The 26,518-nt window shown below is 37.3% G+C and overlaps 1 protein-coding gene across 1 annotated transcript in view; it reads left to right on the top strand.

Moving 5' to 3' along the window:
• Nucleotides 1-23,782, top strand: part of MACC1 (MET transcriptional regulator MACC1) — a 30,565-nt gene extending 6,783 nt beyond the window's left edge. The window contains exons 2-5 of the mRNA XM_066318520.1: nt 13,118-13,232; nt 15,310-17,348; nt 19,837-20,025; nt 23,165-23,782. Coding sequence (XP_066174617.1) covers nt 13,118-13,232; nt 15,310-17,348; nt 19,837-20,025; nt 23,165-23,377 — 2,556 coding nt within the window. The 3' untranslated portion in view covers nt 23,378-23,782. The remainder of the gene's footprint in view (nt 1-13,117; nt 13,233-15,309; nt 17,349-19,836; nt 20,026-23,164) is intronic.
• The last annotated feature ends 2,736 nt before the right edge of the window (nt 23,783-26,518 follow it).

Genomic DNA, 26,518 nt, shown 5'->3' with positions numbered 1-26,518 from the left:
CCTAAATATTTTCTAAGTGGCAAATCATGTCTCTCCTAATATGGAGAAAGTGCAGCAAAAGTTAACTCTGTTTCCTTGTAGGCAAAAAGTTCACTTATGGATTATGGGTTAAGCCTCAAGTTTTTTAAATGCTAATCTCTAAAGAATTCTAGAATTAAATTATTGCGTGGATGCCAGTGATTCAATATACTGAATGGTGATGATAGACAGTGACTTATCATTTTAAAATATTGCTAAAATCAGCAATTTGAGAGGAATCTGTGCTGTAAAATAAAATTGTCTGAACCAGTGTTTGCAACAGAGCAAACTGCTTAGTTACATTTATCAAGACTTTTGAGGCATAACTTCATTTCTTCTTAGTGGCGACTGAAATCTCCTGAAGTTCTGAAGATTAGAACTTGTACTATGTTAAACAAATATCTTCTTAAGTTCTCATTGATGACCTTCTGTGTGATACATTTCACTTCTGGTGACATAGCTGTATAATAGCTAATAGAAAAACATTACATTATAGAAGGTGTTTAGATGATAACAATTCAAGTTTTGAGCAAAGTTGTACATATTTCTATTTTTTACACATGAAGGAACCTGTACAAATACTCTGAGTGGTGATCTGTTAGGACCTGACTTAAACTAACTTCATGCTGGCCAACATTTGGACCATGCACCTTCAAGAATATTTGCCAAAGTAAAGCTTAGATGAAGTTTTGGAAAGAGAATATATTTAATTTAAGTATCGATTGACATACTTCATGCTTTTCTTTCCCTTTCTGTATTAGACAACACTTCGTTGGAGAATCTGGTGTTCTGCAAATATCTGCTTGTCATCATCAGTGACCTGAAATATAGATGAATAATTTCCATAAAAGGCAGGCTGAAAAACACGTTCAATAAATTGCACAATCAGGATTACATGTGTCTATAGGATAGAGATAAAACAAATAACAGGAGTCTCCTGTCTCATTACAGCCAAAGAAAAATGCCTTAAGCAAAGTTGCTTGGTGTCATGCAGCAAGGTGCATATCAAGGAATGTACTTGATTTGCTATTTGTAAGCTAAATGTTAAAAGAATATTTATGATGTTAGGGACACCATGACACTTGTATACTTTAATGAAGGAACACTGACAGTGATGGCAAGATTATATGTCCAGTGGTAGGAGAGAGTGAGTTGATTGACCTAAACAGTCCTTCAACTTCACTGTAAGCATATTGCATATGTTGATCTCTACAGAAAATAAATCCATCACAAAATAGCAAATTTGGTTAGGAAAAACTCAACAGTGGAATTTTGCATGTATGGTTCAACAGAGTTTCACGTAACAAAACACACATTTTGAATCTTATTATCTTGAGTTGTAGGAGTTAGTTAAAGGTGTAAAACTCAAGACTTGCTGCCAAGGAGGTGAGATGGGTAAGGGAATGCTTTGATCATCAAAGTCAGTGACCTTATGGCAAGGCTGTGAATTCTTCCTCCCACGTTGTGGTACAAGTGGAGCAAGGACAGTAAACTTATGAAGGTGAGACCAGAAAAAGTTTTTCTTTAGGGCTGGCATTTGGAAGGTGTTCCTGAATAGGCTGAATTCTCTGAGCTAACACATGGCAGGTGCCTTCAGGTTCCTAACTAGGAAAATCAAAGCACTAAAAAGCTATTGTGAGTGAGGTCTGGATTTTAGTTTATTTCACTTGTAACCTTGTATTTGGTTTATCTCTGTCTAAAGCAAATGCGGCTCTGTTGTTACTGATCAGACTGAAGCAGGTCAGCTAGAAAAACTCCAGCTTCCCAGAAACACAGATCCCAAAACTACAGGCCTGTGCTGGTACCTGTAGGGGGTTTGTGCCCTGGGCTCTCTAGTCATATTTGAGATGGCTGGCTGTTCCTTTCAATCTGCTGTAGCAAATGTATGGGCCACTGCTGGTAGTTTCCTCCAGCAGGGAGAGCTTATCCTCCTCTCCTGCAAGCCAGGCTGTCAGGAAAAACAAACTTAGACATGACATGAATATTTCATTTCCAAATAATAGTTCTGAAATTAATGTGGTTTTGCATTATGTTTAAATATCTTAGTGGTCTCAAATAATTTTTCTGTAATTTCTGTAGTCTGACAATAGCCTGTAGAGGAATTTCACTTTGTATACCAGATGATGATTCTTTCTAGTGAGTGGAGCATCACATGGCTACAGAGATGGATTTAGGTGACAAATGGCACCCAGGGTTTTTTTTTTTGTTGTTGTTGTTGTTGTTTTTTTTTTTTGGGGGGGGGGGTTTTTTTTTTTTTGGGGGGGGTGTGTTTGTTTGTTTTGTCTTATTTTTTTTTGTGTAGGAAACCAATGAAATCAAGGAGCTTCAGCTTTTTCAAAGACTTGATAGTATAAAATATTGAACTTCCTTAGTCTATATGAAATCGAAAGCCAATCATGCTCCGTGTTTGTGAATGGTGAGCAAAACAAAGGATTGATACTAAGATTGTTACAGGGCTTAAGATTTGCCAGTTCTTTCACCAGTTTTGTTATTGAAAATTAATTTTCTGGTTGTAAAAGTTCTTCGAGAACTGCATGAGTGGTTGCAGTTGTGGATTTGTTTGATTTGTTTTGGTTTAAGTTTGGGTGGGCTTTTTTTGGTTTATTTGGTTTGTTTTGTTGGTTTTTTAGTTTGGTTTGGGGTTTTTTTTTGTTTTTTTGGTGGTGGTGGTGTTGGTAGTGATGGTGGTTTTTTTTTTTTTTTTTTTTTTTTTTTGTTGGTTGGTTAGTTGGGCCTTTTTTCATTGGAAGAGGGGAAGGTGTTGGGGAGAGACCAAGGGAGAAGCTGGATATAACATACTGTATAAATGCTGTGATTCTATCTAAGGGTTACTGATCTACAGCTTTTCACTTCCCCTGGAAAGGCAGTAACTTGAACTGTGGTGAAAAATAGTAAAGCTTCCTGAGACAGAATAATTGAAATAAAAGTCTGGGCAGATATTTTGAACTGATGGAGTATAATCAACAGCATATCTGAAACATTGTCCTGGAGATTTTCTGGAGGGGTGTCTGAGAGGCTCTCTTTGGGAATTTGATATCTTTGCTTTCAGTCCAACTTTCTAAGCAATTTGTGACATCTCTTTAGACACTGCTTTTATTTCAGGATATCAGCCAGATCTTTTGGGACAAATGAAAGTTCTTCTGCAACTAAACTGACTATATTTTGTATGTAAAAGGATGACATTTATGATAATTTAGGGGTTAGTTTGGGTTTTATTTTTTTGCCCTTTGACATGTGATTGGAGTGGGGAGTCTTTTCTACTGTAGAGCTTGAGCCGCTGACATCCTCATTTCCTGTCCTATGCTCATTCCCTCAAAATCTCTAACACAACGTCATAGCCAGTGAACCTGTGTGGAGATAGGGAAGGAAATAATCTTTCTCTTTGCACCACTGCTATATTAAATGCAAAGAAGAAATAACATTAAGTTATTATTAACATTAAGCTTTCCTCATGGCAAATGGTATGGAAAGATGTTATAGAGCTGTGTGGGATAGATTTCTTGTACCATTTGGCACACATCAGTGTGTAGTGCTAGGTCTTACTATTCCTGAGCAATTACAATTCTCTCAGCTGCTTTATCAAATTTGTCCTCAGTGATGTTGGCTCAGAAGGAAGAGCAGGAACCACTGGGAAGGCAGGGTGCCTGTAGCAACCTGATGGACAGGGATGCCAAGAAAAGCAAGTTGGATCTCTGCTGTTGCTTTTGGGGGGAACAGAGACAATGTGATATAAAAGTCAGCACAGGGATGCCTGGGCTAATATGGCATCCAATTCGTTGTAGAAACACCTCACTGATTTATTTTGGAGATCAGCCAACTGTCTGGTGAGAACCTCAAGGGTGGCTTCTGTGTCTGAGTTGTTCAGGGAGCCAGGACAAGGGAATACACAGCTTTAAGAAGCTTCCAGTGGGTAATACTATCAATCACGATATAAAAGTGTGGTTTTCCTGGATAGGAAAACTGGCTTTCTTCTGAGATACTTCATCTAGGCTGATAGTGTGCATCACCAGAAGGAGAACTGCTGCAAAAAACACAGTTGGATACTGTGACAGAGTGAAGAGAATGAAGGTGGCTAAAGAATATAGAGATGGGAGGAAGAAGAGACCTGGAACAATTATCTCTTACACTTCATGCTTTCACTTCTGTAAAGAGAAATTTGTTGAAGATTACTGTAACTACTTCAAAAAAGTGGATGAGATTGAACATGTTATTCTGCTTATGGTACCAAACATTAATGACCAGAAATATTAGATGCCCTCCTCTAAACGGGCAGGAATAGGCAATTCAATGGATGAGCCTGTAAAGCAGCTAGATTTAAAAATTAAATTTAGACACATAAGAACATGCAATTTATTGGAAACTTGTTGCCTCAGCTTTCCTGAACTTGATTAGTTCTTTTGAAGAAGATCCCCAGTGACAATATGACAATAAACACTGTATTTTTTTTTTTAATAGAATCACTGTCTTTTTGGTTCTAAAATTACTTGCAATACTGGAAGTAACAGTTCCTTATTTTCATAGTTAGGACTTCCTTTTTCTTCTGAAATGTGCAGTCTTCTGTAATTAGAGATGGATCATTAAATGGGACCTGATATTTCATGGCACATGCTTTATCTTTCTCTGACTTCATTTTTGTTGCTGGATCTTTACCATTTTAGAGTCAATCTGGCAGTCATATTACTTCAGTGCAAGTATTCAGTTAACAACACTCTTAAAGAGTAGTAGTTGACAGTCCAGTTCAGAGGCTCAAATGTCCTTCATTAGTAGAGAAACTATCCATTTAAATGTATCCTATTTGATAGAAATAATTGGGCCATTTCTTGTCAAGGGAAAACTTGAGATTATTATGTAAGGGGAGAGTCTGCAGTATAATAAGAGGTGCTGTTTTTGGCTTTTAGAGAACAAAATGCATTTTTATGAACTCCCCTCCCTTCTTCCCTGCAAAATTACATTGTCAAAAATAACTTTAAAATATTGGCAGGTGTAACTTAACGGACAGCTCAGACTATTATTAACAACACAGGCACAAATGTTTTAAATGCAATGATGTCTCACTTCTGGAGAAAAGATCCAGCCAAACTTTGGGAACTGTAATTGCCATAAAAAGCAACGAAGGAAAAGTTCACTTTCTGCAGTATATCTTGCAAGTTTTCTCTGTGATTAAGACTCCTTCTCTGATGCTCTTTTTGCCATGTTCCTGAAGTGTCAAGGATTATTAAGCGAGTCCTTCAGTCAAAACAGATCAATACACAAAAAATAGGTAACAGTCTTTCTTTGTGAATATTATTGTAATCTATCAAACATACTATTTGTGCTGGTACATGTTCCTTGTGTCTGTTATGTGGTCAGTCAAGCAGAGCAAAATGTAATTTGTGGATGCTTTGAAGAATGATTATGCTTGAAGTTATTAACTCCCTGAACTAACCTCTAATTATAACCAGAAGAATCCTTGCCAAATGGATTTGCTTTCTTCTACTATATTTAATATCTTTTTTCCCAAACAGATAGTTACCTGTATTATTTTTTTCCATGTTGAGCTGATCATGTGCCACATATTTTCCATTGTTTCTGCCACCTCAGTATTTATCTTCTTTATATTTCCCTAGAGAAATTGGGTCATCTTTATATTCCCAAGTGATTGACATGTTTCCCCCCTCCTCACCATGCCATTCTTGCCCTACACAACTGGGGTACCTTTTTGCTAGTTTATACATTTTGAAATCTTGTCTGAGATAGCTAAAACCTTGCAAAGCAAATTCTTTATGTGTGTCACTGTGTAATTCATTTTTGTGTTGGTATCTGTGTTGGAGTTTTTGTCCCCACCCCAAGCTAACCAACATCAAACCAAAGTTGTTCCGTGTAAAAACAGTATAGACTTTCTGACATGTTTTTCCTCTGTGTTGAGGCAGAATTCTGTGATGCTCATGGAAAGAAGCTTTTCTAGTACCTCATCTCCTCAAAGGCACAGCACACTGTAGTGTCCCCTTGTATCCTTCTCTGGGCACTCACCTCGATTTGCTGAAACCAGGATGCCAGAAGCATAAGGCACTTTTTACATGCCTGGATATCAGGTTCAATTTCCTGCAAGGCTCTCATTTCATATTTTGCTCATGCATCTTTAATCTACACCTGTCCAAAAAAAAGTGTTGCTATCCAGGCAGCACGCTGCCAGGCAATTTAGTTCCACAGTTGGATGTTCAAGACTGGATCCTGACATAGTATCAGCCATGTCACTTTGTTATATCACTCCTAGACTGAAATAGCAGAACAGTCATCCCACGTATTTGCAACATATCCAAATGATTTGGGATCTCAAAGTCTGTTGTTAATATTAATTACGATAATAATTTCAAGAGCTTTAAGAGCTGTGAGCAACTAAAACACTTTCTCTGTGGGTGGTTTCCCTGATGTATTTTGCTTCACCATGATGCTGTGAAGAGAGCACAGCTCTTGCAAGACTTTTTTTATCACATCACTGGGCCAGATGAGACGTTTAAATGTTGAAAGTCAAGAAGGATTCTTCTCTGCCTGTGCCAGCCCTTAAATTTAAAAGTAATTATTTCTATGAAACATATAACTCAGAGTATAACTCAGAGTGCCTGATTGCCAATTTCCACAGAAGAACTGAAGAACTACTTCACTACTTGACCTGGGTTTGGTTGTCTGGAAAGTGGATACTTTGCTTGCTATCTGGCTGGATGGTAGATGTGCTATTTTCTATATATAACTGGAAAAGCTGGAAGAGTGTTGGCAGAATCAAGTCTTTGGGACAGAGGAAGCTTTTTTTTTTCCCTTTTGGCCATGCTCCAGTGACTCTGAGGCATACAAAGGATTTCGGTTTGGGCTACTGTTACTTCTGTCCCCCATCACTGCCCCCAAAGACCTCAGCTCATATCTATCCTGCTCAAAACTGACTTGTGGCATTAACAGACTCACACGAGCCTTTCCCAGGGAAGGACATAAATACTCTGCAGGGCTGGGAGCACTCTCCGAGCCATGCTAGTGGGCAGATGTCTCAGCCTTTGTCTCCACTTGCCACTGACAGGCAAGCTGCTCAGTTACAAACCCTGTGTAATTCCTGTAAGCAGCTGGGATGTGAGAAAAAGCCTAACTTAGTGGAAAGAGAAGAAGAGATCAGGGTAATGAAATATAGAGTACTTTGGAGGTATCATGTACTTGAAAACCTGTGATCACAGCTATAGTTCACAGGGATATAAATAGATAACAGAGATTTTGAGAATCCTGGTAGCTCCCACTTCTCAAGGTTGATTAAAAATGTTGATAGCTGAGGTTTCTGTGTCATCCTAACATTAAAAGTACTTAAAGAAAAGCAGCAGGGCTCTAGTTCACGTGCAGAACATGGTAGAAACAGGCTTTGCCTTGCTCTGAAATGTTTAATGCATTAATTATGGTGACACTGAAACACTTGTGGCACCTAGAAACAGAGATTTTATTTTGTAATGAAACTTCTAAATGAAAGATGTTCCTTACAGAGTACTTTCAATATCTACTTTGAAGGAGCAGCTGTTGGCTTCAGTCAGTAGTACAATATTACAATACTTGTAGTATTGTAATCTCTGTGACCAAAAGTTGTTCCACAGAACCTCCAAAAGTGCAGAAACTATTTGTGCTTTCAAAGCGTGTATGAGTATACACACTAAGTGAAAATCCAGTGTGATTTTTAACTATTGTTTTTACAAGTGTAAGGATATCCATAGGAGAATTAGGCTAATAAACTTGCAATGTTTTCTCTGTACATGAAAAAAGAAGAAATCCTGCAATTTCATAGAGCAAAGTTGGATCCTTTAATTATTTTGTTAGTGAGATCTTTACTTTCCATTTCCTGTTCTTTAAGAAGTTACTTAGTAAAGTAAGTAGAAGGCAACAATTTTCTGTTTTCTTGAGGCTTAAGTGAAAAAGGGGAGTATTTTAGAGCAGTAGCTAAAACCTAAAAGACAACATCAAAACTCAACTACACATTCCTGAGGCTTTTGGAAAGCAATATTCCCAAATGAGAAGTTTATAATTGAAAATAAACACTCTACCAGTTTTGCTTTCAACAAGAAGTTTTAGAAGTGTAGATGTGTGGAAGGGAAGAAAGGATATTTGCTTGTGGAGGGGGTGTCTATGGTATAACTGTTTTTATTTGCATAGTGTTCCCCGAACTGGCTAAAAAGCAGTCAATCCTGGGTTGTGCAGACCTCAGCAGAGGCTTTAAAAACCCACCTGCAAAACAGTGGAAACCTACTGAGAGGATGACCTAGTTCAATTCCCGTTTTTGTTGTGCTGAGAGTGCCAGCTCTACCCTTTAGCTCCAGCTTGGGTGAAGTATTACGAACAGTGATTGTGTCAGTTCCAAGCAGCCATTCAGACAAATGTTGGGTCTGCAGAAAATCTAAGCCCTGGGTTCAGTGTGAATGGCTCTCCTGTTCCTACAGGGTGATAAATTTTCAGAACATTGAAAAGGTAGGTACCAAACTTGGCAACTATTTAACAACAGAGTAAACAAGTAGCTATATCTATTGATAATTCCTTTCTGTGACTACAGTCAAAATGGCAAGGTAGTGGGTCATACTAAACCACTAATGTTGTTGCTGAGCATTACTGTTAGAGGTTGAGTACTTCCAATGCTGAACATTAAAAGTCAATTTTGTCTCCGTTAGAAGTGGGATACAGATGCATTTCCTTGACTGCCTCACATGTACCACACTAAAATGAATCAGAGCCTTCCTCACTTGAGCTGCATGTTCCATTTGCTGTGCTGTATGCTGTTGCCTACAGTACCACAGTACAGTTCTGTAATCAGACTGGTAACTTGGGTCCAAGAGCCTCTCATCGAACTCTCAGCTGCATAAAGCTGTTCTAGGCTTCAAGAGTCAAGGGACAGTTAAAATATGGCTTATTACTGTAGCTAATGTTTACTCAAAAATGTTTTAGTCTCTCGAGAATGGACAGTGACTTAAGTTTCTTGGTGATGTGCAGTCCGTCTGAAACAACTCCATTTCTGTGTATTGCTGTAATTCTAATCTCCTTAGAATTTCTTCTCTTCTCTCTATATAACAGAATTTTAAAAAATCAGTATACTCATTATTTGGTTAGATGAGGAGCGTTTTATTTGACATTCTGGTGCATTTACATTTTCAGAAAGAAACTTGAAAATCTACCAACTGAACCCGTATAAGTAGGAGGTCATTTTCCCCCATGTAACCCAAAAATGAGCCTGAGGAATGAGACACGTCACCATCACCTGTGTCTGTTTCTTGCTCTGTCACTGCTAATGCATAAACTTCACCCTCAGGATATGAAGGCCATGAATCTTTTCGATTAACGGTCTGTGGGGAACATGTAGAAGTCCATGGGCAAACACAGCCACAGGAGAGCTCTGTTCTTAACAAAGCCTTCTTTTGAAGAAGGATTAAGGTAGAACGGAATATAAATTGCTTGTGTTTTTCTCTGGGATGTCGATACTTAAAAAATAATGATGGAATGTGTTCTCTCTTATTTTTGATGGCAAAGGCAGTGGGAAAGTGTTTATCTTTGGGCTTTTCTCATTTTCTTCATTACCACTGTTTTAGACACAGCAGGACATGTTTTTTTGGTAGTGAGACTAAAAAAAAAAAAAAATGGTGCAATTGAATATTGAAAGACCTAGAAGAAATTTCTGGAGGCATTTTATGCAGCAAAAATGCTGTCTGCAGCAAATCTGTCTCCTGAATTCCGTGAAACTGAACTTTCTACCCAAGACTTTCTTCTTCCTCTAGGGCATCTAGTGTATTTTTCTTCCTTGTAACAGTGCTGCCAGCAGCGCTCTGGGTCCTTAGTTTCATGCTCTTATGAGTCAAGCAATCTTCAGCAGAAGGCACCTGGCTAACTGTTTGCTCTCATCCAAAAAGTGCCACATCTCTCAGCAGTCACTCAGGTTCACTCACTGGTCACCTCCACAGCTGATCTCTTTCAAACCTCTTCACTTTTTCATTCCCTCCTGACTTCCCACTGTGAGCTGACATGCTGTCAGTCAAATAATTCCTTGCACCATTAAGCACTTGTCAGTTTACATCTTTCTTACTCAGTTGCTACAGCAAATGAAAAGCTTGGTTTCTGGTTCTTCCTATACAGAGCTCCCTCTTTTTGCATCAAAAGCTTTTTATACCTTTCCCTTTCGATGTTGATTGGTATGGCTCTACATCCCACATGCACTGATCTCACTTATCTCTTGAATGATTGTTCTTCAGAATTTGTTCAGGTAAGTTCCTAGTTAATAGGTTTGTGCTATCAAAAGTTTAATTTGGGATGCTATTTTATCACAGAATGTGATGAAAAAAAAGGTTAAGCATTTGATTTTCTCATTTTCTTAGTCTCATAGAGAGAAACGGGGGCTTTAGCCATTCCCAGCTCTCAGGCTGGAGCAGAGAAGTGGGACCCAACCCTGGTGTCAGCTGATGTAACCCTGTGCAGGAGACACATTGCCCAGTACCCAGGGGTGTGTGTACAGCTTGTCCACAGCATTTCCCACATCCCTTGACATGCTGGCCAAATGTGGTAATCTTTTGCCCAGGAATGTTTGTATATCCTCCTTTCTCCCATCCTCTGCTTGGCTGTCCTGAAGACATGACTCAATCACAACGGACCCCTCATCATCCTGTCATACCAAGGAATGCTTTCATGCGGGTAGAGGGTTATTTTTGAAAGTGGTTTTCCTTTTCAGTATCTGCCTTTTCTGTCTTTATGTCAGGCTGCTGATGAACATTTTGAGGAATTCCCAGAGGGAACTTTTAGGGAATGGTTTATTCTATTTGCAGAAGTCCTTATTGTTTAAAAACTTCCAGATGCAGTCTTGTTGTCATGTTTCTTTCAATATAATCCCCCTGTGTAAAGTGATTGTTTTTCTTTCTCTCTTCCTCTCTTCTTCTCCTTTCTCCATGGGTTTCCTATTCTAGCCCCTGTATATTTGCAATCCTGTGCCCTTTCTTCATCCTTTTTTACTGCCTCCCACTTTATGCAGTTACTGAAATAATTGTGGGTGTTTTAACTATTTAAGGAACTGTTCTTAAATTCACTTGTGAATTATCAATAAATTGGCAGTCAGAGATTAGTGCTGGCAACAAGTACACTGGTGTTGCAAAATGAAGACTTGCTTTTTGTACATTTATTGAGATTTTTGACTATGAATACCGTATGCTGACATGATTACTCTCCACAATGTGTATGTAGAAGGCAGAGATAAAAATCTTGCATGTTATACAATGTGTTCAGTTTTTCTGCATTTTGAGTTGCAGCAGCAAAGCAAAAATTGTTTCCTTTGAAGGAGTCTATATATGTTATCAAATATACTCACTTATCAGTGACAGAAAAACGGTGATATCTTCATACAGATGTGGAGTGCCAGGTCTTTGGAATTAATGGTGTTGGGATTAAGGAGGTATTTTAGTTTCCAGTTTTGTTCTGGTGGGTAGCAGTAGCAGAAGCCAGAATGTATTGGCATTGGAGGCTAGCTTTACCTACTAGCTAAAATCAGGACTCCAAAGGCCAAATCAAAGAGATTTCTGGTAACAAAGGAATCCAAAAATCCATACAGACCTTGGAGGTGCTGAGTGACTGAGCTTTGCCTGACCTCAGCCTCACTGCTTGTGTACAAAACAGCACCTGAAAAGACTGCCGTTAGCTGAAGGTATCCCTTTTGGTAAGAGCAAAAAGTACCAATCTAGTACCAGTGAAAAAAAGAGATACCTTAAACCATGGCACTGTACAACAAAAACAAACAGCTGGCTTCTGCTTTCTGTGCAGTAATGCTTGGATATACAGTATACTTCCTTTTCCCATAACTCACCTACTAGAACTGGAACTGAAAATTCCTTCTTCTTACAGATGCAGCAAAAACAGGCTCAAACATTTTAATTTTTTCATCTTAAATATGATAAAATGAGATCTTCTAAGGCTGCAATGTTTGCTGCAGGAGTAACAGGCTGCAATGTTTCAGACTCCTGAACAAAGCTGACTATGGTAGCCCATGTATGGACTCAAAACCATCTGGATTTTTTCCATCTCTCTTGCTTCCCCTTCCTTGTTTCTTTGTTTGTCTCTTTTTTTCCCCAGACATCTTAATGTATCTGTTGATCATCAGCATTTATATCGCACTACATATAGAATGTGTGAGAGGGTTCTTGGAAAGTCACTAGGTGATGTCTTGCTTTTTAGCACTAACTTGAAGAGGTTTTCTGCACAAAAGATCTCTCATATTTTATTTCCTCTAGCTTCTGTTTCTGGGATACAGTAATTTCAACATGTAGTATACTAAATGCTCACTTGAAACTTCAGTAAGTCCTCTTTCTCTAGGAGACACAACTCCTGCTTTCCTCAGCATTAGGGAATGTAGTTTGAGAGGCTCATCCTTCTGTTGTCTGTGTCAAAGGGACTGCACCAAAATGAAACAGAACTTCTTTCAGCCAGAACAAAGAAGAAGAGAGACCTGAATATCCTCTCTTAGGCTGTTGCTGTGCTGGTGTGGTCTCTAAGGAGGGATACTTTAAGTCATTCTTGGACTGACTAAAAGGAAATCTGACCTGATCTTCTTTCAGGAGAAAATATAAGAAGAATTATAAAGCATAAAGGGATGAAAATACTTTGTATTAATTGGCGTGGAAAGTAACAGACCTAGATCTCCCTCTTTAATGGTTCTACTCAAACTTACCTGAAAACTGAAAAGTTACTGAAAAGTCTACTGAAACTTACCTGAAAAGTAGGTAGAATATCTATCTTATTTTTTTAAAAAAATATTTTATTAAAGACCTGAATGGAAGTTATTGTGTAATTGACTCGGTTCCAATTGCAAGATAATTAATTTAATGAGTTATTTGACTTCAATATGGGCTGGGGTATCGTATTGCAGCTGTAGCATCTGCTGGGTTTGATGCATGTGCAACCATAACACTCACTCAGGATTGTGACACTCTTGGGCAGAGTTCATAAGTCTACTCATAAGCTTTTCTTCACTTTTTTTTTCATGTCATACTACAGGAACAAAGCTCAATTATTCTTCAACAGTTTCCCTTTTTGCAAATTGCATACTTGCTCATGTTTTATATGCTTAACTGTCTTGTAGGAGGAAAACTCTTCCAGTAGTGGAACAGATTCCCTAAGCAGTGGAGAGATTCCACGAAGCCGGTCAGAGGGAACTTTGATTGATGTGGATGACCTGCCACCTTCAGACAGCTACAGTATGGCTCTTCTGCTATTTACTGCACTAAGACTCTCCAACTAAAGTCTTTATTTCTGCAAAACTCTGGGTCAGGCAGGTTGGGAGTAAGAGTTAAAGTAAATCTTTAACATTACTACATTACTGGGGTTCCAGGTGGGAGAGAAAAGAGGAAGTTCTTAGCCAAATTAGATTAATTTAGGGTTTTAGGACATGAAGGCAGGGTATTTTGAAGTCAGCTCAATTTAAAAACTGAAGTCTTGGAAAAGTTCATTTAATCTCCTAGCTATTTTAATCCCAAAACTGAGAATACTTTTCCCTCCACGAGGTAAGCATGCTCTTAGCTTCTTGTCCAGTAGCAGCTAGAACTGTAAGCCTGACACTTGCTGTGTAAGTTGTGGAGCAGGAATTATTTCTTTGCTGACATGCTGCACCCCAGTAATTGTGCTGTTGCCTTGGCATGGGAAAGTGTCTGTACTAGTGACTCAGGCTCTGAGATAGTTTTCTGCTCATATTTTTCTTGTAGAAACATGCCCTTTAGGATGAGGAAGAAACCTAAACAAAATCCTTATGTTTATTTTGGACTAATTAATCTATATATATGCAATACTGATTTGACTGTAATAACATCAGAGCACAAGGAAAGATTTTGGCCAGTGGGCAGAGATAAAGGAGCTTTTCAGTGGGTGTCTTAACAGTGTATCCCACTCTGGTGACCCTGATCAAGGCAAGGTGCTCAAGGAAAAGGAGGCTGCCCTTAGGCTCAATCAATCCTCCTGGAGCTCACCTGGAAGGCTCTTGTCAAGATAGTGTTAGAGCTTTGTAGGTAGGCAGATGGCAAACAGGTAAATTACACCCTGATACTTCCAAACTGAGAATTTTCTGGAACTGTGGAAAGACATAATGGTTTTGGCTTTTTATTGCAATTATAAAAGGGAAACAAAGAGATAAGTACTTTTTCTTCTTTTTTTTTTTTTTTTCCTTTTGTTTTTTTTTTTTTTTTTTTTTTTTTTTTTTTTATGGTTGTATGCAGTGTCATGCTTGCATTTTAGCAGTATTGAGTAACCTTGGAAATGGAAAGTATAATGTAAGCTATAGATACAGTAAAAAAATAGAAATGATAGAGATAGACTTTTCCCTTTAAAATTTAAACTCTTAGCAAGAATGTATAAAGAAGGGGTGGTATAGCCTCTATATATATATATAAAAAGACAAAATTAAGTAATAGAAACCCTTATCATAAAAAGTTGCAGATATTCCATTGCAAGAAGGGTGAGCCACAACCAGCTGTAAACCAACTTCTCTGAACAATTGTTAATATAAAATGTAAGGATGTCTCTTCTTGAGAAAAAATATATATTATTGCTAATAATGAGTATTTTTATTGAAAATGCATGTAAATATCACTTATACACCTGTATTTGTCCATTTAAATGCAATCTCATAAAATTTGTAGTCACACAAACATTTCTCTCCAAATTTCAAGTTGTACAAGGTCTCATAAATTATATCAATGATTGTTTTCTAGTGGAAAGATAATATAACAAATTCCACCCATATGGAGATAAATTGAAAGAGTGCTGTTATCAATTAAATGCACATGCTCTAGCATGAAAAGGAATCTTGAATAATGCATTTATCTGTACAGTCTGCAGTGTTTGAAAAATGAAACTGCAATTGTTCAATCTTTGCAAAGAGACAGACAGACGTGAAGTAAAGAAATCCACAGCATTTTGTAAGAGCCCAAAGATTAATGGAATATAATGGTTCAAACCTTATGGAACTTTATCATACCCAATGCCAATTAATAATCATATGAGTTGATAATGATCAACACCTCGAAGAAGATGCTTTACATCCTTCAACACTTATTTGTTATTCAGCACTAATTTGTTAGCACTCTTTCTATTAAGAAAGATTCTTAATTAAATCAACAGTGATACTGTTTAAAAACCTGAAGGAAAAGTACAGAAATTATCTATGTGTATTTGAGGAAGAAAATTCAGGCACCTCTTAATTTAACAGACTATCAGTTGGACATGAATGGGACATCTCAAGTCTCTGTACTTCAGGAAATGCTTCTTTTTTCTTTTAAACAGATGCCAATGAAAGTAAACTGGATTTGGATATTGACTGGCCTGGTGTATTCAAACATGCCCAAGCTGTTTCCAAGACTAATCCTTTCTGGAATGAGCTGTCAGGATCCAACCCTTTTGTACATGACATAGCTGCTTCCAATAGAAATGAAAATAATAAATGTCTTTCTATCTTAAAGGAAAAGCCTTATTTGTTCCCTAAAATTTCTAGCAATAGGGACTCTTTGGATTCCTCAGGTGATGAGCTGGATATTGATTGTCTCCTAAGAAAGTCTTCAGCAAGAAGATCTGGACGATCCAAGAGTGTGTCTGATTTCCTGGATATAGTTGATAACCGAAGATTTAATCCTCACAAGACAGCACCTCAAAAAGTTACAGCTTCAGATATGACATGGCTTCAAAATGACCGTGAAGCCTACAAGATGGCTTGGCTGAGTCACCGGCAGCTCACCCGGTCCTGCCTGGATTTAGAAGCCATGAGCCACAGCCCCGGATGGGCACAAACGCAAGCTACAGACATTCATGTGGTTTGTAAACTGAACCACGAAGGAGGTTCAGTACAGCTACCTGACTCAGATATCAACATTCATGTCCCTATGGGTCATGTGTTACCAGGAGAATTCCAAGAAGTTGGTTTAAAGGCTATCCTTAATCCTCCGTTGTCATGCAACAATGAGCTGTCCAGCACAGTAAGTCCTCTGATAGAGCTTACACTGAGCAACCTCAACACGAGCGAAGCCATTTTCCTAGAAGTGAAAGTTGCTGCTAAAGTGAAGAACGATCCACTCAGCCAAGTTATGAGTGACATTGTGTGCTTTTTCAGTCTCAACAAAGAAGGACCTTTTAAGAAGCTAGAGAACTGCTATATTTATCAAGATACCATACAAGTGAAGCTAACGGACCTAAGTCATGTGATGTATGCAGTGATTGCCATACAAGCAAGCAAAATCCAGCCTCCAGCAACCAATGTGTGGGACTATGTCCATAGAACAGTCTCAGTTGGAATTTATGGTCCCAAGTATATTCATCCATCTTTTACTGCTGTTTTTACAGTCTTTGGTCATAACTACATTCCAGGAAAACTCACTATTTGTGATATAAAAAAAGGGGGGAAAAGTATGCCTCCTGTGGTGTTTCAGCTGTGGGGAAAGCATACATTTCTGCTTGAAAACCCGCAAGATCTAAACATTTCTTTGACATCCTGTGATCCAGACTTTCAAATAAAGATGGAAGATCAACGCAAAAATATTAAAAAGGAGGAGTTGAAAACTGGTGAAATGGTCCGCCAACAGTTCCTGTTTTCCATGCTTGGATGCAGGGAGATGCATTTCTTTGTTTTCCTTGTTCAGATTAAAATCTTGAAAAGTAGCCAAGTAACACAGTTCCACGTTACAACTCCTGAACCAGCTCCAAAATTAAGTGGAATTATTAATAGGCCAAAGCGCCTACAAAACCGCAAAGAAATCAAGTCTGCACCATGGCTTTTGATACCAACAATAAGATATCCAAAGTTTCAAGACAAACCCTTGAGTGTCAATACTTATGGAGTGGCTTTGAAAACTGTGTTACGTCAAAATAAGATCGACTATTTGCTGGAATATTTTAAAGGAGACACAATAGCACTTCTTGGTGAAGATAAAGTTAAAGCCATTGGACAAACTAAAGTGAAAGACTGGTACGTGGGAGTTCTCAGAAGAAAGATTGGTCTTGTACATTGTAAAAACATAAAAGTGATTTCCAAAGAACAAGCTATGGACACTGCTGATAGTGAGCTAACAACTAGGAATCTTGTTGAACAAATTGCACTGCCATTCAAAAAATTGACTTATATCTACTCAGCAGTTCTGTCTACAGTATCAGAGAGTGTTTATGACTGGAGAGCTTTAGCTGAGGTGTTGGGATACTCACATATGTCTTTGGATGACTTTAATGAGGCACATATTGATAAAGAATCAGAAAGAGTTGCACACGTTGTGAAGAAGATGAAGCAAGACTGCCATGCTAACAAAAAAAAAAGACTATTTCTTTATGAACTCATTGTTGTAAGTATTGCATGAATTAACTGACTTATTTGGAATGTATTGCCAAGAAATTACTCAGTGGTAATGTAGGGACAAGAAAACATGATTCTGTATCCTTGCAGGATCTTTATAAACCTGAATATATTACTATAAGTTTTAGACACCAACAGGTGGAAAATATATCCAAACTCTCATGGAGAGTAATAATTTGATCAATTAATTCTGAACAGTCTTCTGTTAATGCTCCAGGAACTGTGTTCATTTTGTAGGTTATCTAAGATGACTTTTTTACTTTTAAATGGCCACGATTGGAATTGTTTTGCCTTTTGTCTTGGTAAATTGCTTTCCTTAGAAATTCACATTCCTGTTGTGAAGTATTAAGTAACATTATTATACTGTGGGAATTCTACTATACATACATAGATATAGATAGATATCTTCCGTATCTATATCTATATCTATCTATCTATCAATATGTTAATATCTATATGTCTATATCTATCTATCTATCTAGATAAATGGGTATTTGTCTATGCTAAGCTGCATGTCTAGCTTAGCTTCATACGTTCATATCTCAATCCAATTGCTGAGGGCAAGATTTTCTATCCGCACCTTACAACTTCATAGTCAATGTTGTAGTGGCCTAAGAAGTATAAAATTGTATTTCAGTATGTATTTTCATGGACTTCTTTGGAGGGTGTTGGACAACTTATATGTGACTAAATACTGCCAAATGTGAATCAAAAGTTTATTCTAATTATGTCCAGTTAATAAGTTGCACTATTAACAATCCTAATTTACTTATGGATCTGTGTGCAAATTCATTTGAAATTAATGGTCACTTAATACTCTCCTTGGTTCTGACAGAAAAGTTGACCAACCTATCAAAGGACAAAAGATAATTAAATTTCTGATATGAAAATAAAGTATTACAAAATGTATGTTTAAAAATTCACATTGTAGCTATTCATCTAAAGCCTTTTGACTATCCTGAACTGTAAATCTCCACTAAGTTTGCTTCTCATAACTAGTCTATCCTCTTTGAAGTGTTGACAGAAATTTCAACACGATTCAAAAAATTTTGGTAGCAGTAGCTACTTACTATTCTTAAGAGCACATCAAATTTTGTGGAATAAAAACTGAGCCAGTATGAAGTACAGCAGAGTCTGTCATGTCTTTTTGCAAAAAGGAGAGGAGGACCTAAAAGTGAAAATTGTCCAAACTTTTAATTGAATACAGTGAAACAGTTCATTACAACAGAGGCAAGAAGTGGGACATAGTTAGATTAACCTTTTAGAATCATAAAATGGCTTGTGTTCGAAAGGACCTTAAAGCTCATTTCATTCCAACCATCCTGTCATGGGCAGGACACCTTTTACCAGACCAGGTTGTTCAATGTCCTGTTTTGTGAGGTTTATGTATTTTTGCTAGGAAGTGCCAATGCAGGTCGTGTCTTTGTAGAGCTAGATATAATTCCAGATGTCATTCAGGTAATTTTTGGGTAGAATTTTCAATTGCTTCTTTTAAGAAATCTCTATTTTTGTGTTTTATAGGTTTCTTGCTTGTCAGAGCTAACACAAACTGAACAACTTTGCATCCAATTTAGGGGAATTTTGTAGAATACACTGTAGTGATCTTCTCACTACTCTGTCTATGTCAAAGTTCTATTGCTTGTTCTGAGGATTTTATTGGTTAATATTTTAAAATTAAATCACATGTATGTCTGATTTCTGCAGAAATGCTTGATATTCCAGTAAAAATCTAAAAAACAAGGAAAATGTCTATATTTTGCTTTTGATCTTTTCCTGAAAACTCCAACAGTTTCAGTTGAATATTTTGGTGTTAATTTGAGGAGAAGAAAAACCCCCAACATTTATTTTTCCCATTAGCTCTTATCCAAATAAAGAAAGGAGAGTACAACCTATTTACATTTCAAGGTTTTACTCCTTCAACCATTCTAATTTGAGTGTTGTTAAATGCTCATTTGGCAAGAAGGAGGGAAAGATTTCATGTTTGCATTTTTCCTTAATGGTCAAAAAATTATTAGTTTTGTGGGAGGAGTAAATCAAAAGATGCTGGCCAATGTCATCAGTGATTTTCCTTATAAAGCCCTAGATAAAGGACCACGCCTTAGTACAATAGTGCTCTAATCTAGTTTTCAAGTTTCATGTAATACTTCTAGGAAGGTAATTTTTTTTGTCCCAAATACTTTTGTTGGAGAAGTATGTTTTTCTTTCAGGATCTGTAAGCTTGGCAGGACCCATTTGACACTGGAATGCTGAATGCTGAATGCCAGCTCAATTTTTTTCTTAAGCTCGTGGGCAGTTTTCCTCTGAAAGTGTTGGCAACACCATTTTGTAGAAAAAACTCCCACATATTTGTAAGAACACAAAAGCAAAAACAAGCCTTCCTGTTTGTGTAGAAGTGCAGAATAGTGCTATAAAATTAAATTAAAATGTTCTGTTTGCAATTACTGGTGAAGGATCACTAATGAAAATCATTGTTGCAGGCACTTTTGAAAATAGATTGCCAGGGATTAGTGGCACGTCTTACCCAGGACACCATCATCTTGACTTCAGCTGTCAAGCTTGGCAAAAACTGGCGGGAGCTGGCTGAGAAGCTGGCCCGACTCACAAAGCAGCAAATAGAGGCTTATGAAGTGCCCCACCAAGGGAAAAATGGAGCAGTAGCTCTGGAGGTAAGAGTCTGGTGTAACACTGCATGCACATTTCCTCCTCTGCACAAGCACAGCCAGGAGACCTTCCTTGTTCCTTGTTTTGCAGACTCTTTCCTTTTGCACTTTCCTGTGAATGTCTCAGTCCCTGTCTCGAGCTTCAGGGTTAGGTTCAGTCCTTTTTTATTGTCCTGTCCACTTGTTAACCTTACTCACACTGCTGCTGGCATCTCAGATACAGTGACAAAGACCAGTTGGTCCTTGCAGGAGCCACTTCTAATCACACTCTATACAACTTTTGCTATTTCTACAAAAAGGAAGCTGACTTCTGTCATGAATACTTTTCTGTGCCAGTGTAACAGTTGTTACCATTTACCTCAAGTAGCATGAGAAGAGGTTGGAAGCACTGACACCAATTTTACTTCTGATGTATGAATGTGGCAAATCTATGCTTTAAGTTTATAGTTTGTCAGGTAGAACATGGTAATTTTTTTTCCTTTGTAAAGCATTTTCCTTATACATAACTTTGAGCTCAGTATAAAAATCAATTTATCCTCTCAGATGTATGTGTGCATATGCATCTAAGGAGAAATTTAGGTGCCTAATGAAATCTCTAGTGCCATTCGAGGTGATCAAAGAGATTAATGACATCCATGCAGTGTCAGATATACCACATAACTTGGGGTGGACCTGCTTCAACTCATTAAAATATGTGAAATATCTAATATTTACAGTAGTACATTAAAAGTTATTTTCAACTTAACCTCTCTAAAAAAACTGAAAAAATTCATCAATCTCCTTCTTCCTACCTAACATAAATGTACTTTTCTCTTTCTGTAACCTTATGGTTAAGACTTAAGATAGACTTGCTTGAAGGAAAAAGTAGGCACCATTCATTTTGGTAAATGATGATACCTTTCTCTCCTGTAGACCTAAAACGAGAAAATTCACTGAAAGCATAGGCACTCTTTTATTACTTAAACTCAAGGTAGAAACGAGACTAATCAGGTTATGAGACAGTAAGTTTAGACTAGACTAAACTAATCAGACTGTAGGTTTAATGGGTTTTTTTGTGGGTTTTTTGTTTGTTTGTTTGTTTTTGTTTTTTGGGGGTTTTTTGTTTTTGTTTTTTGTTTTGGTTTTTTGTTTGTTTGGTTGGTTTGGTTTTTTTTTTTGTTTTGTTTTCTTTTGTTTTTTTTTTCTATTTGGGTAAGGTAGCAGGAGTTGAGGGAAATGTTTACAGAAACACTGACAGAATCAGTCTTGGGTAAGCTGAAAGATCCTAGCCCAAAAATATGGAGAAAAGTTCAGAACTATGGGCAAAGAAATTCTCCTCCTACTCAGTTCCTCCAGGGATCAAGTAAATAAAGCTTAAGTCAAGGAATTAAAGCTTTATGTTGTGTACTGTTTAATAAAATTAATAAGATAATATTGAGGAAATAACCAATTTCCTTCAGAATTATCCTTCACAGCCGTAAAATAGAAACCATTTATTTTTGAAAAAAAGAGAAAAAGATGCCAAAATATCTCAACTTCCTGATATGTATACTTCTGTGTGTGCATATATATATATATATATATATATATATATATATGTATATATATGTGCAGTCATCAGTCCATATATGTACATTTATTACCATGCATAAGTATCTTCCTGTTGAAACAGTGAATGACAGAACCTCTTAGGAGAGTCATGGGCTTCTTTGTGGATTTGCGCATCATCCCTGCAAGTGTTAATTCAATTGCTGTTTGCAAAACCTTTATTACCAATGAGGAGAGGGAAACCAGAATTTCTATTGCCCAAGTAACAATTAGAAAAGCAGTAGCTGGGAAAATAATTATTTTGTTTGTTAATTGAGCAAATTTAGTCAGGACTTTGAAAGATAAAGTCCAGCTTGGTAAGTGAATCATGCTGTTATAACTTAACTAATGTCGTTAGACCAATGACAAATTACACCTGCTAAGGATTTGCTCCATTTAGTTGGCATAAACCAAATAAATTCTAGTTTGAAAAACAAAAAGCCACTGGTAACCTATCTTTTAATTTCCTTTGTTTCTTGCTGAAAATAATTTTAAATTTTATATCCTGATTAAAAAAAAACAAAACTGTAGAAGCTTTTGACTTGTCTGTTTTATAGTGTTTTGGTGCTCTCTGTGTTTTAAAAAATAAATTTTACAGATTAAATTATGTTAGAATCATAGAATCATTAAGATTGCAAAAGACCTCTAAGACCAGCTAGTCAGATTATCTAGAGCAACCGTTACACCAGCACTGCCAAAACCACCACTAAACTATGTCCCTAAGTACCTACGTGTCTTTTAAATACCTCCAGGGATGGTGACTCAACCACTTCCCTAGGCAGCTTGTTCCAATGTTTCTGACCTACCTTTCAGTGAAGATTTTTATCCTAATATCCAACTTAAATTAATCCAGGGGACTTCATTCTGCTCCCCATCCTTGTTTTCCAGCTCAGCGGAATGGATACTCAGAGAGCAGCTGGTTCAGGTATTTAAGCCTGAGGCAAGGAAGGCTTTAAGTGCCTCAACCTTTCCCTCATCCTTTGTCACAATGTTGTTCCCTGTATCCAGTAGAGGCTGGAGATTCTTCTTAGCCTTCCTGGTGATGCTGACGTCTTTCCAGAAGCATTTTTATTGTCTTTCACAGCAGTAGACAGATTAAGCTTCTGCTGCTGTTGTCAGAAAACTTTTCTGAAAGGTAGAAAGTGTGTTTAAAATTTCCAGGCTTAGTAGAGGGACAGAGGGATGTTGATTAATGAGGCAGTAGCCATCAAGAGCACAACCAAATAGGGAAACTGTTGCTAGGTGTATGCATTGCAAAAGATGAAAAGTATTTTCCTTCCAGTCTTGCTCTTTGACTTACAGTTTCAGTCAAGGATATATTTTGACTTGGTGATAATCATCTGAATGAAGAATTTATCTATTATTTACCACTCTGAGAATTTGTGAGTTTTGTGGAAATAATGTAGATAAGACAACTGGAGTTTTTATATCAACATGTCTCTTTCTATGAAGCATTTCAGCAGGCCTAGTGATTAAACACTTATTTTGTCTTTCTATGACTTTTCAACTATTTAGCTATATTTTTCTCAATAATAAAATTTCTGGCACCAAATCTTATTTTTCCCCCCTTTATTTTCAGATGATGTGGAAACCTGCATATGACTTTCTCTACACCTGGGCTGCCCATTATGGAGATGGTTACAGGGATGTCTTACAGGACCTGCAATCAGCCTTGGATAAAATGAAAAATCCAGTAACAAAAGAATGGCGAGAATTAACTGGAGCTCTCATTCTTGTGAATTGCATGGAGGTGCTAAGAGCAAGTGCCTTCTCAAAAATAGAGGAAGAGTAGATGGCCAAAATATGTTTTTGGAAATTCTATTAGGATATATACCCCTGTGTAGAGTTTATTTGTGTTCATTTATGTTTCAGTGATACTTGTAGGGCATGACAGAATGAAGGGAGGTTTTTCTTAACCGAGTTGATGTTGGGTCTAGCCCTATAGCTCTCAACTACAGATTGCCAGAAAGTGCTAATGGCTTCTGAGTAAATAAGAAAAGAATGGGGAATTAAACTAATGAAGTCAACAAAAATTACTTATATTCTATGGAGTATTTTCTAAATGGAGCTATTTCTGATTGCACTGCCTTCTAGGCAGAGATCAGTTTTAAAAACAGAACTATACATGGATAACTTCAGCATGTGGAGCCTAGGTTTACATTGTTTTCAGTGAAGTATTAAAATCTAAATATTTAATACATTTAATACATTTAGTATTTGGTGCTCAAACCCCTCAGTTCTAATTCAGTGGGTGCAGGTTAGCCTCCAAAAAAATCCCCTTAAGATTCTTTCATTGTCATCCAGGACAAAACTAAACTAGTCTCACAGCACAGGAATTCAACTCTTCCTGGAAAAATAGGTGTGTTCTGCATACACTCAGAAAATAGGTGTGTGCTGCAGTTTTCCAAAACAGCTTCTGGTGTCTATTTTAAAGGAAGAGAGACAGAAGATAGAGTCTCAAAAGTGTTTTGTTTTGATTTATTTGTTTATGTAACTCTACAGGGTTTTGTCTCTTTTTGTACTTTTGTTAGTTTATATTTCTGCAATTTTTTACTACATTCTGTTGAATGGAAATTCCAGAAAATTCTGGAAGTCTTCTTTATGAACACTGCCCATCCCTCTGGTCATTTGTGTAGTCCTTCTCAGTTGCTTTTAAATAAGTATCTAGGGAAAGAAGACTTTGTAGGTACAAGGAAACAATTCATACTTGCATCTATTGATTGTTTTCTTCTGCCTCATGGGATATGGGAGACAGCTATTATTTTCTCAAAAAAAGTTAACAGTGTGGTGCTTTTTAAATTAATTTAATTATGTAGCAATTAATTGTAACTAGTCATATGTTCTAAAAAGAACTCTGCTTAGATGCCATCAGTAAAAATTTTTCAATTACTGAGTAGCTTATTACAAGTACAGAAAATGCAGGCTGAATAATAGTTACAGGCTGACCAAATTTTTAACATAATTTTTTAACACATTAAATATATTTTTAGTTAAGTGGTAGACTAAAAAGTTAAATCCATTTTGAGCTCCTTTGATCAACATTTGTTCAGAAACATCAGCAAATACTCATGACGGCCAGTTGAAAAGAAAATTGGCATTCTTCCATCACTTGTGGTTGACAAGACAAAGCCAAATTCTTTCAGGAGCACTACAAAACAGCATTTCAGTGCAGAAGCTGCGCTTCCTCTGTTGTCTTAGTTCATTTCTACCAAGGAAGGTTTTGAGATTCTAGGATAAAACTACATTTAGACATTTTTTTCTTCCCGTCTCCTTTCCTTGAACCTTTTTCTTTTCTACTTTCATTAAGCTTTCCCAAAGTACCCATAGCTCAGGAAGGAGGCCGAGGAAGGTGTATTTTCCCGAGTAAGAGGTAAATTCATTCACCAGAAGGTTCTCTAGCATCAGAGCCTTGACCGAATTAGCATTCGTGCAAGTTATCTGGCTTCAGCACATCGTCCTTGATTTGCAAGACAATTAGGAATTCAGGCCACAGATCTGCTGTTGCTGGTCAAAGAAAGGTGGGGAAAAAAGAGTCACATTATCAAAGCTCCCTGTTGTTTCAGGTGCCAGTGCCGATTTTATATCTTTTTCCACACAGTTTTAAGAAGAGCTGTAGAGAAAATATAAATTTCTCTTGTGATCTGCACTTCAGTGTAGAGCCAGCTTGTCCTTCCTTCTGCAGGTAGTGAAGTCCCTCAAAAGGTGAGAAAGTAGGTTGTCCTACTCTTTTGCACCACTACGTAAGGAAAAGGTATAAAATATATTAGTAGATATATTTAACAGTAAAAAGACACATGCAAAATATTAAAATATAAAAAACTGCTACAAACTCCCAGAGAAATTTTTTTAGGTTTCCCAGACTGCTTCTGCTTTCACCTTAGACCCTGCTCACAGCAGACAGTGAAACCTGAACAGAGTTTTGTAGTGGTGCAAGAGGCCACACACCAGATCGACTTAAAAACTCAGGGAAATATATTTTTTGCTTGGTCAGAGCTGAAATACCAGAGGTGATCACAAAGCAAGTCTTTCAGCTTAGCTAGGTTGTCTTACTATCTGCTTTTCATGCATCCTAGCATGAAAAGCAGATAGTAAGAAAAGCCATGTTCCCTTGCTTGTAACCCTGTTAAGTCAAGTTTTAAAACTTTTTAAAATAATTTTTCCTCTTTTGTTAACCTGGCTACAACAGCTAAACAACTCAGCTTACATCTGTTTCTGAGGATGAGTCTGTGCTTCCATCGTTTTTTTGCACATCTCAATTTCTTATCTTTAGTAAATGTGTGTTTACTTTCTTTTTCAACAGGACATGTAGTAATTTTTGTGTTCGGTCCTGTATTTTTCTGTTATGAATACTAGTCAAAAGGGTGGAAAAAGCTACCAGAAGCACCAATTCCTAGTGGCACAAGTCTACTGAATATCAAATATAAAGGACAAGATGCCCGAAGTCTTTGAAGCTGAAGGAAAATCTATCCTGAGAAGACAGCCAATGGTCATGGCCTCAGGAAGAGAAGGGCCCAGGGACCAGAGCCTGTTGCCTGTAACTCTCACAGCTAGGCCCTTTCTTTGCTCTGAAAGTGTTTTCTGTCTCGAATGAGAATTGAATTTGGCCCAGCAAATTTAGCAAATATTGACTCAGTGAGTCAGTGTACTCCTTAGCTTGCAGAATTATGCAACTGGTCCTCCAAGTATATTTCTTTAAAAGGAAATTTATATCTGCCTGTAGTCGTGCTGTAAGCCAGGGCCTTTGCTGGTTTTGATTCTTAATTGCACTCCCATTTTTGCTTTAAGCTTCTGGTCGTATGAATGCAATGTGCACTCGTGCAATATTCTGTTTACTTTAGCAGCCCACACTGGATATATTTAAAAAAAAAAGGTATTAAACCCCCATATTTTATTTAGTGGTCTAGTATTCAAAACCACAAAATGCCAGCTCAGA

This window comes from Sylvia atricapilla, chromosome 1, assembly GCF_009819655.1.
Source record: "Sylvia atricapilla isolate bSylAtr1 chromosome 1, bSylAtr1.pri, whole genome shotgun sequence".
NCBI lineage: Eukaryota > Metazoa > Chordata > Aves > Passeriformes > Sylviidae > Sylvia > Sylvia atricapilla.
The sequence above is the reverse complement of the archived record's forward strand: the minus strand, read 5'-3'. Positions and strand labels throughout refer to the sequence as shown.